The 11,287-nt window shown below is 36.0% G+C and overlaps 1 protein-coding gene across 1 annotated transcript in view; it reads right to left on the bottom strand.

Moving 5' to 3' along the window:
* Nucleotides 1–3,793: 3,793 nt before the first annotated feature.
* Nucleotides 3,794–11,287, bottom strand: part of LOC131941483 (uncharacterized) — an 8,346-nt gene continuing 852 nt past the window's right edge. The window contains exons 2-4 of the mRNA XM_059300757.1: nt 10,890–11,059; nt 4,169–4,384; nt 3,794–3,885 (exon numbers count right to left, since the gene is read on the bottom strand). Of these exons, the coding sequence (XP_059156740.1) occupies nt 3,794–3,885; nt 4,169–4,384; nt 10,890–10,959 (378 nt within the window). The 5' untranslated portion in view covers nt 10,960–11,059. The remainder of the gene's footprint in view (nt 3,886–4,168; nt 4,385–10,889; nt 11,060–11,287) is intronic.

Genomic DNA, 11,287 nt, shown 5'->3' on the forward strand with positions numbered 1-11,287 from the left:
GGACACGCACCCGTAACAAGCTCCTCTGGAGGGCCGTTGTTTCCGGGCTAGGATATATGCCACCTTCTCCGCCAGACGGTAAAGTTGTTCCTCCGTGAGCATCAGCGGCGTCGTCTCCTGGCGACCAGCTACCGTTACTGCGTCGACCTTCTCCGCCAGACGGTCGAGTTGTTCCTCCGTGAGCATCAGCGGCTTCGTCTCCTGGCGAACAGCTGCCGTTACTGCGTCAACCTGGATAGTCCTGTTAGCTGCTGCCACGGCTATGACTGGGGACTCAGTTGTCCCGTCCAGCCTTTTAACAGCTTTCAGGACGTCCTCCACCTTCGGGCTGGCTTCCCCTGCGAAACAAAATGTGCCGCGAAGTTCGAGCGCCAGAAGAGGTGAAACCCCCTTGCAGAAAGTGTGATACACCTTCTTCTGGGCATCGGCCTCAGTAAAGATACGCTGCTGGTTTAGCTTCGTCATCTCTGACCACAGTCGGCAGAGAAATTCCGACGCTGACTCTCTTGGATGTGGAGTGAGTCGGCTGAACTGCAGATACCGGTCGTCGGCACATCGGGTGTCGCCAAAAGTGCTTTGTAGTAGGCTTAGCACTTTCTCTGGACTCGCAGCCTGCTTTACCCGCTCATAGGCAATCCCTCTCAGGCTGCCTAAGATGCGTGGCAACGGGTTCGGAGCGCTGGTGTTCCGCAGCAAACATTGCACTTGGGTTTCCCAGTCCGGGAAACTCATCTCCCCTCCTCCAGTCGGTGGAAGGCCGGTGAACAGGTTCAGCCAATTATGTGTTGACATGCACACCTCCACCGTCACGGGCCGCTGCGCATTAGCCTGTATCGCCGCCATCTTAGCCGTCAGTTCGGCCAACTCCTGCGACAACTTCTCCAACGTCGGATCGCTGCTCTCCATTCCTACCTCCCAAGGTCGAGCCCCACGTTGGGCGCCAAATGTAATCCTCACTCAGTTGGGATGATTTTACCCACTGAGGTGTTGTGGTTAAGACGGGCTGACCCTGAGGTTTAGAACACACTGACACCGTCAAGTACTGGCTTTATTCACTGCATCGAGCAGTGACGGCGATGAATAACACAGTAGTACGACGATTTCAAAACAGAGAGAAAAATCTTCATTAGGTCTACATCTTGGTACCGTCACCGTGTCCACAGACAGCAGCCTTGCGTGTGACTGACACGGCTGGCACAAAACTACCCACAGTCCCATGTCACATGACAAGGGACACAGGTAACATCGTTCACAAGAGCATGAAAAAAAAAGGGGCCGCAACCCAATGAATTAAAACTTCATTCTTCCCCCCTTGGCTGGTAACCATATGAGTTACATATATATATATATATATATATATATATATATATATATATATATATATATATATATATATATATATATATATATATATATATATATATATATATATATATATATACGAACACAAAATACGAACATTGGATTCTCATTGCTGGCCTATTCGGGTTTTAATTTTAATTTTTTTTTACATCATGTCATTGTGTAAGTCAGGGGTCGGCAACCTTTTAAGACGGAAGAGCCAAAAATTACAATTTTCAAAATTTCTCAGGTTTTAAATCGCTTATAGTTTTTTATCGCTTATAGTAGAGTGATCGCTTGCATTATTGTGATGTATAGCATTTATTTTCTACTGTATAGTTCAATCAGAAAACGTGGTTTTTAAAAAAAAATTTAATGATAATTATTCAGTGTTTTTGCTTCTTTATTTTCTCTTTTAATTTTTCATTTCTTCTATTAATTCCTATAGAGCTTTGAGTTTAGGTTCAATGTTGTCGAGACGGATCATCCTACCTAAGATTGCTCCTAGTTAGGCGTCGTCAAGCTGAAAAGAATTGATTTTTAGCCAGTGGTCGGCAACCTTTTGAAGCGGAAGAGCCAAAAGTTACAATTTTCAAAATTTCCCTGGTTTTAAAGAGCCACTAACATTTTTTTTAATTTCAAATATATTTTTTTTTATTAAGATTATTAGTATTTGTTCAAGGAGCTGGAGAGCCGCATGTTGATAACAAAAGAGCCGCATGCGGCTCGCGAGCCGCAGGTTGCCGACCCCTGTTTTTAGCCACTCGTACATTGAAGCCACCATAGTACAAGTACCAGGTGACTTTTCTCGAGAGCTGATGCATTCGAGGGATGTGTGGGCGCAACACCACACGATCTTTTGCATTCGATGCGTCGATGACCAACTTCTCAACCCCGGCAGCCAGCCCTAAAAAGGGCTAGCCGACCAAATGTGGTGTCATTAGTGTGTTTTATGAAAATCGGTTTTATTTAATTTTGCTATAAAACATCTTAACCTTTGGTCTGTCAAAAGAATATAAACCATGAAAGATTTGTATAAGTAAATGGTTTCTCGTGTTATGTTTATTTTTATGTTTTTTGTATTTATATTATTAATTTTAAATACATTTCCTTTCTATACAATGTCATTCTTTAGTAAATACTCTATAAAAAATAATAATAATATGTTTAGTGCAAATCTATTAAAAGGAGCTTATGAGCACCCCTATTTGACTATTTAAAAAAGGGAAATAAGTCATGGAAGTTGTTTGAACGTTTGCTTATCCTTGATAAGTTTGATTGTAGGAGAAAGAGGACTCGGTTTTCACAGTGGTTAAAAATAAAGGGAAAACGAATATACAACAGCGTGGGGTGGTGTCTATAGAATAAAGATAACCCAACCGCAGCTACGGTAATCTTTTTTACAAAACAACCATCGGGTCAAAAAATGCTAGAAAAAATGCTCGAAAATTTTTAAAAAGTAACTTTAAAAAATATATTATTGTTGGCTGCGGGCCCCTAAATGGCATGGGCCCCCCCGCATTGCGGGGTCTGGCGGCACTGTAGTTCCGCCCCTGCATATGGCTAGCTACTGAATGCATTATATTTTAAAGGTGATGTAAGTTGGTTGTGATATTCACAATTTACTTTCACAGTTAGGACTTGATAGAGAATTTTTTAACGTAGTATTGTGAGCATTTCGCTAGTCAAACGGTTGAAATGACATAGTGACACACATATATATATATATATATATATATATATATATATATATATATATATATATATATATATATATATATATATATATATATATATATATTTAATATAAGCAATACACGTGGACATCGTGTTATACTTATGTTCAATATTATTTGTGTTTGTGCCACGTTTAACCATAGCGTGGGTTTGTGAATCGTGGATAATCATAGCAAGTCATACATTAAAAAGAAACAACATTCAAATTTAAGTGTATATTTGTTTTACATATTTATGCGATCTTTATAATACAATGTTGATAAAATATGTGACAACAGTATAGCAACATAACAAGTATAACGTCTATAGGTGTGCTCTATTGACGAATAGAGGTTTTCTTTCAAAGAAAATGTAATGATTTTCAGGTGGAGAGGAAGAGAGCGACCAAAAGGGAGATAATCCAAAAATTGATAGCCTCGGTCACTGCAGATTTATCTGTCGTTGTAACGATGCCTTGCGTTGCGCATTTGTTGACTATGGTGGTGAGGATCTCAGCTTGTGTATGTGTAGTGACTGTAGGCTCATTGGCTGTTGTCGCAGTAGCTGTAGGCTCATTGGTTGTAGGCTCATTGGTTGTAGGCTCATTGGTTGTAGGCTCATTGGTTGTAGGCTCATTGGTTGTAGGCTCATTGGTTGTAGGCTCATTGGTTGTAGGCTCATTGGTTGTAGGCTCATTGGTTGTAGGCTAATTGGTTGTAGGCTCATTGGTTGTAGGCTAATTGGTTGTAGGCTCATTGGTTGTAGGCTCATTGGTTGTAGGCTCATTGGTTGTAGGCTCATTGGTTGTAGCTGTAGTAGTCTTCGAATCTAAAATAGTCGCAAAGACATTAAATTACAAAAGGAAGTGATCATGTAACAAAATATAAATACCTGACTATTGGTTGACTAAATATTTAAACACGCAAACATCAATAAAATAGTCTAATCATTTACTAAGCTGGTGAGTTATCGAGGAACAGCTATTTCCGTACTCTGCTAAAAAAACTAGGCACTATTCTTACCTGTCTTTTGGATTAAATTTATTGAAACAAATTTAACATATAATTGCACTGTGTTAAAATGTGAATACACACAACTGCTGAAAATGTACCGGTTTCCATACACAGAAAATAAAATGCGTTGGTGCAAGGAGATGACACAAACATCTGATATTCGATGCGTAGAACAATACAGGTGGCTTTGTCGTTTGAGAGTGTGATGATGTGGTTCCAGCTGCTTGTTGTTATATTGCTGGCGTCGCTACCATCCGCAACCCACACTAACATTTTATCCTTGTCCAAGTCGTTGGCACCAATCCAATAGGACTCTGGGAGGCAAATATTTCAATTGATGTTTTATTCCTTGTAGAAATATGTACACTTACACTTACGCTTACACTTACACTTGCAATTGCACGTAGGTACACGTACACGTACACGCACACGTACACGCACATGCACACGCACACGTCCACGTACACGTACACGTACAGGCACACACACGCATACGCACTCGTACACGTGCATGTACATGTGCATGTGCATGTTTACTTACACGTAAGCTTACGCTTACCCTTACCCTTATGCTTATGCTTATGATTACGCTTACACTTACGCTTACACTTTCGCTACCGCTACCGCTACCGCTACCGCTACCGCTACCGCTACCGCTACCGCTACCGCTACCGCTTAGGCTTAGGCTTAGGCTTAGGCTTAGGCTTAGGCTTAGGCTTAGGCTTAGGCTTAGGCTTAGGCTTAGGCTTAGGCTTAGGCTTAGGCTTAGGCTTAGGCTTAGGCTTAGGCTTAGGCTTAGGCTTAGGCTTAGGCTTAGGCTTAGGCTTAGGCTTAGGCTTAGGCTTAGGCTTAGGCTTAGGCTTAGGCTTAGGCTTAGGCTTAGGCTTAGGCTTAGGCTTAGGCTTAGGCTTAGGCTTAGGCTTAGGCTTAGGCTTAGGCTTAGGCTTAGGCTTAGGCTTAGGCTTAGGCTTAGGCTTAGGCTTAGGCTTAGGCTTAGGCTTAGGCTTAGGCTTAGGCTTAGGCTTAGGCTTAGGCTTAGGCTTAGGCTTAGGCTTAGGCTTAGGCTTAGGCTTAGGCTTAGGCTTAGGCTTAGGCTTAGGCTTAGGCTTAGGCTTAGGCTTAGGCTTAGGCTTAGGCTTAGGCTTAGGCTTAGGCTTAGGCTTAGGCTTAGGCTTAGGCTTAGGCTTAGGCTTAGGCTTAGGCTTAGGCTTAGGCTTAGGCTTAGGCTTAAGCTTAGGCTTAGGCTTAGGCTTAGGCTTAGGCTTAGGCTTAGGCTTAGGCTTAGGCTTAGGCTTAGGCTTAGGCTTAGGCTTAGGCTTAGGCTTACGCTTAGGCTTAGGCTTACGCTTAGGCTGACGCTTAGGCTGACGCTTACGCTTACGCTTACGCTTACGCTTACGCTTACGCTTACGCTTACGCTTACGCTTACGCTTACGCTTACGCTTACGCTTACGCTTACGCTTACGCTTACTCTTACGCTTACGCTTACGCTTACGCTTACGCTTACGCTTACGCTTACGCTTACGCTTACAACCTCATTGTAGTTATGGATGTGTTGTTTTTTCTTTGTGCATTCATATTTTAGTAATTAATGCGCAAACGAAAAACTTCGCAACAGAAATCTTCAGAAACACAAAACAATACTCAAATGCAAACTAATTATGCTAATACACTTTTATTTATTCATATTTCGTAAACACGTCTTTGTCTAAGCTACATGTACATATGGACATTCTTTGTTTATGTCTACAAATGCTCGATTTAAGAAAATAAAAATGTCCTTGTGCACTATTTCGTGCGCAGTATTCCGTTGCGCAGTTTTCCGTTGCGCTTGTTCCCGGTCACCATATTTAAAAACACTTCATTTAATTCAGTTATCGCATGTTTGCAAAAGGTTTTAAAAAATCTTACCGGTGACATCAAGCTTGCTACACAATTGATCGAATTGTGTTTGTGTGATGACGCTTGCTAGAGTGCCTCCGAGAGACTCACAGTGCGCCTGTGTTGTGTTTCGATAAGCAAAAAACGGTGAACGGATAAAAAGCCACAGGAAAAAAAAACACAGAGAAAAAAGTCACAGTTTATGCTAGGTAAAAAAGTCACAGAAAAAAAGTCACAATGGAAAAATTTTATCGGAAAAATAGTCACAGAAAAAAAGTCACAAAAATCTGTTCCGAAATAATTTGATTTATTTGTTTAGAATAGTAAAATTTTGTATGTTAATTATTGTGAGTTGTGTTTATGATAGTATATTTTTTTATAGAAGTTAAAAGCAATATAGTTTATAACAATTGTAAGTAAACATACTCTAAGATAATTTACACAGCAATCTCAACTTTTGTTACGTATTTAGTTAAATACGCGGTATAAAAGTTAATTATAAAAGAAATTTAGGCACATCATTGTGTTTTGCATATGTTTTGCCACAGGCTTTTCTCTGGTCGGCTTCTCCTCAGTCGGTCTTGTCCGAATATATTGTCAGCCTTTGAACCTTATCGGCTTTCTGTTTTGATCCCATGCTTTGTTATGTAATGAGCGTGATAAATGAGGGCAGTAAAGGTGGTTGAACTAAACATAACTATTGTTGCAATGAGTTGAGGGCAGCAAGTCAGATGAACTTACCATGTCATGGTAAATTAATGTTGGTGATGAAAACAGAGGACGTTGGAACATTCTATTAAATGCTATTAATATTATGTTTAACATAATTACAATCTAAAAACTTCTTACTAAATATTTTCAGATGAATTATAAAAAATTACCATGCGTATAAAACCTACACACATTACATTACATTTACTTAATCTTAAGTTAATTTGCACTCTCTGAATATTAGTATATAAAAGTATTAACAAATTACATGCAAATATATATTTGTGACTTTTTTCTTGTGACTTTTTTCTTGTGACATTTTTTCCTGCAACTTTTTTCTGTTTTTTTTTTATTTTTCCAATTTTTTTCCTGTGACTTTTTTTCCTACAATCAAAATATCGTTTTGATAAAAAACTATGCATATAACTATTGAATTTAGGCTAAATGAAAAGTTGGCATTTCCTAGCAACATTTTAAAGTAGAAAATGTAAAATTATAAAATAATAGCGTCCATGTTAGATTATTCATTGATTTTGTAAAATCATAAAATAATGGCGTCTATTATACAATGTTTGATTGCTTATTTAATTTATTACGTTATAAAAAAGGCTCTATCTTACAACATCAGATTATATATAGATTTTGTAAACGTATAAAAGAAGGGCACTATCTTACAATATTAGATTATTTATTGATTTTCTAAACTTATAAAATATTGACTCTATCTTACAATAAAAGATTATTTAATGATTTTTTTTAATTATAAAATATTGCCTCTATCTTACTATATTATATTATTTATTGATTTTGTTAAATTATAAAATAGTGGCTCTATCTTACAATATTAGACTATTTATTGATTTTGTTAAATTATAAAATATTTACGCTATCTTACAATATTAGATTATTTATTAATTTTGTTAAATTATAAAATATTGCCTCTATCTTACAATATTATATTTTCTTATTGATTTTGTTAAATTATAAAATATTGGCTCTATCTTACAATATTAGATTATTTATTGATTTTGTTAAATTATAAAATATTTACGCTATCTTACAATATTAGATTATTTATTGATTTTGTTAAGATTATTTATTGATTTTGTTAAATTATAAAATATTTACGCTATCTTACAATATTAGATTATTTATTGATTTTTTTTAAATTATAAAATATTGGCTCTATCTTACAATATTAGATTATTTATTGATTTTGTTAAATTATTAAATATTGGCTCTATCTTGCAATATTAGATTATTTATTGATTTTGTTAAATTATAAAATATTGGCTCTATCTTACAATATTTGATTATTTATTGATTTTGTTAAAATATAAAATATGGGCTCTATCTTACAATATTAAATTAGTTATTGATTTTGTTAAATTATAAAATATTGGCTCTATCTTACAATATTAGATTATTTATTCTATCTTACAATATTAAATTATTTATTGATTTTGTTAAATTATAAAATATTGGCTCTATCTTACAATATTAGATTATTTATTGATTTTGTTAAATTATAAAATATTGGCTCTATCTTACAATATTAGATTATTTATTGATTTTGTTAAATTATAAAATATTGGCTCTATCTTACTATATTATATTATTTATTGCTTTTGTTACATTATAAAATATTGGCTCTATCTTACAATATTAGATTATTTATTAATTTTGTTAAATTATAAAATATTGCCTCTATCTTACAATATTATATTTTCTTATTGATTTTGTTAAATTATAAAATATTGGCTCTATCTTACAATATTAGATTATTTATTGATTTTGTTAAATTATAAAATATTGGTGTCTATCTTACAATATTAGATTGTTTATTGATTTTGTAAACTTATAAAATATTTACGCTATCTTACAATAATAGATTATTTATTGATTTTGTAAACTTATAAAATATTTACGCTATCTTACAATAATAGATTATTTATTGATTTTGTTAAATTATAAAATATTGGCGTCTATCTTACAATATTAGATTATTTATTGATTTTGTTAAATTATAAAATATTTGCGTCTATCTTACAATATTAGATTATGTATTGATTTTGTTAAATTATAAAATATTTGCGTCTATCTTACAATATTAGATTATGTATTGATTTTGTTAAATTATAAAATATTTGCGTCTATCTTACAAGCGCATTCAACCATGTAAGTGCAACACTGGGAGTCCTGGCTAGAAAACACCGTCCATCAATCAACGTTGAGTCAGCCCAACGACAGGATTCTGCAGTCAACAGCGATTTAAAAAAAAAGGAACAACTAAAACTTTGGTTACATTTGAGACGTGTTCGTGTATACATACATATTTTTTTTAAAAATAATGATACAATTAATTATATGTTTTTTCACAAATGTAATCCTTACAGCTAATGTAAAATATAAAACTTTTGGATCGACAACTGACACGATTATTTAAAAAAAAAAAGTTCAATCGATGAAATGCTAAAAAATCGAATAACTGTAAGATAGTAAAAGTACAAGGGAGATAACTCTTCTTAATAAAATAATGTTCACTAATTCGTGTTATGTTAAGTTAAACCAGGGGTCTCCAAACTACGGCCCGCGGGCCGGATGCGGCCCGCGAAGTCCTCTCATCCGGCCCGCGGAGATCTTTTTGTCCAAGGAAAAATCGTATGTTGGTGATGGCTGAGGAAGTTGGACCAGAAAAATCAAAGACATGCCTGGAAGAAACTGGCCCCCGAACTGAAATTTGATAGTTAATGCGGCCCTCGGACTGAAAAGTTTGGAGACCCCTGAGTTAAACCAACAGTCTTTCTACTAAGTCAAGATAACTATCAACATACTAACACAAGTACAAAGCAATTATTTTCTCATTTTAAGGGATTAAAAAATATTTGACACAGCATTTTCTTTTTAATAATAATTATTATTATTGTTAAAAAAAATGGGGTAGTGGTATTTTAAAAATGGCAATTCATGATTCTTGAAAATAGAATCAATGGAATAATTTAAAAAAATACTTCGCCGTGTATTACCAAGTTATAGATCTGATTGTAATTTCGTGTACAATTTCTAGTTTGTTTCTTTCTTTTTTTTTTATTTTATGATTGAGTTCCACTCAGGAGACTAAAGAGATTATTATTTATGGCCGACTCGATTGTCGTTCACTTTCTCGGTCTCCAAAACGATCTAACAACCACACCCTTTTCAGGGGGGGGGGGGGGGCATCGTCAATGGAAATCAATAAAATAAAGTTTGTACTTGTCTAATGTTATTTTTTTTTCCAATTAATCTGATTACGATTTTGAAATGACGTAATTTAAATATCTGTAAAAATACAAATTTATATATCTCGTTATGCTAAACTCCACTCACGGTCTGGCACACTCAACGGTTAAAATCACAATATAGCTAAATGGTATAAATTTAAATTTGATTTAATTTTTCCCGATTGCTGTGTTTATACTAAACATTTTAAGTAAACCTGTATGTGATTAAAAGTAAATACAACATTCAATGATTTTCATCTCATTATTTAATTAGTTGTGTAAACTAGAATATTCTTATCACGATGGTGAATACAACATTCTTCTACAAACAAGCCTATGGCAGATAGTTACAAAAATTGTTACATCTAACACAGACATGTATTGGTGTATAAAATATATAAAGGGTATTTTTTAGAAATAGGCCTATTCTGTTGTGTATAAACGGAGGCGTTTCCTAGCAGTAGAGTGCAGAGGCGTAGCGAAGGGGGGGGGGGCGGGGTGTGTGAAGCGCACCGGGTGACACCATTTAGGGGGGGGGGGGTGACACCAAGGCAAAAAATAGCAAAATATATAGAGAAAACATTGAATTTGAGCAGCGGGTGCAAATAGAAAGTTTGAGGGGGTGGGGATGCAAATCGAAAATTTGAAAGTTTTTCCCCGGAAAGGGTCGCTATGCCTCTGGGGGGTGACACCATTAAGGTCCGCAACGGGTGACAGCAGACCTCGCTACACAACTGGTAGAGTGCTAGATTGCTAACACGAAAGTCTCGCGTTCGTATCCAATTCCACCCAGCTCTGGTGGAGGCAAAAGAAACAAAGGCTGCTGGGCATAGTGCTGACCAAATTTTCTCCTCGTTTACTGAGGTAATTAAATTAGATGAACTTTACTTCAACTTCCCCATGTGCCTTGGTTATAAACGAGACCAGATGATGATGATGTAATAAACACAGACCGAGTGTGACCTACCCGTTTGTGAGGTCACCCAGGTGAAACATAGGGCGAGTGACAACAGCACTACAAACTTCTTTGCCAGCATTTTCTTATAAACTGGTCAAATGTCGGACACGTTACTGTGAGGTCAGGTCAAATTTCTGACTGGTTCGCTGCAAGTTCAGATCCTATATCTGGCAGGGTCACTGCAAGAGTATGTTGAAAGGAAATTTGTGGTACTCACGTAATGAAATGTGCAGTTCTAGACTTGCCAAAGAAATATAGGGTTGACGACCTAGTCGGTTAAAATTAAAAACAATAATGGAACCCACACTTACCATAATATGGTAAAATTTGGGATAGCATTACCTGAGCTATAGCTAAACCTGAACATGGACATGTGATGTACCAATACCTACACCTACACCTACACC

This window comes from Physella acuta, unplaced genomic scaffold (assembly GCF_028476545.2).
Source record: "Physella acuta isolate Inbredline_101_S28 unplaced genomic scaffold, ASM2847654v3 ptg000363l, whole genome shotgun sequence".
Taxonomy (NCBI): domain Eukaryota; kingdom Metazoa; phylum Mollusca; class Gastropoda; family Physidae; genus Physella; species Physella acuta.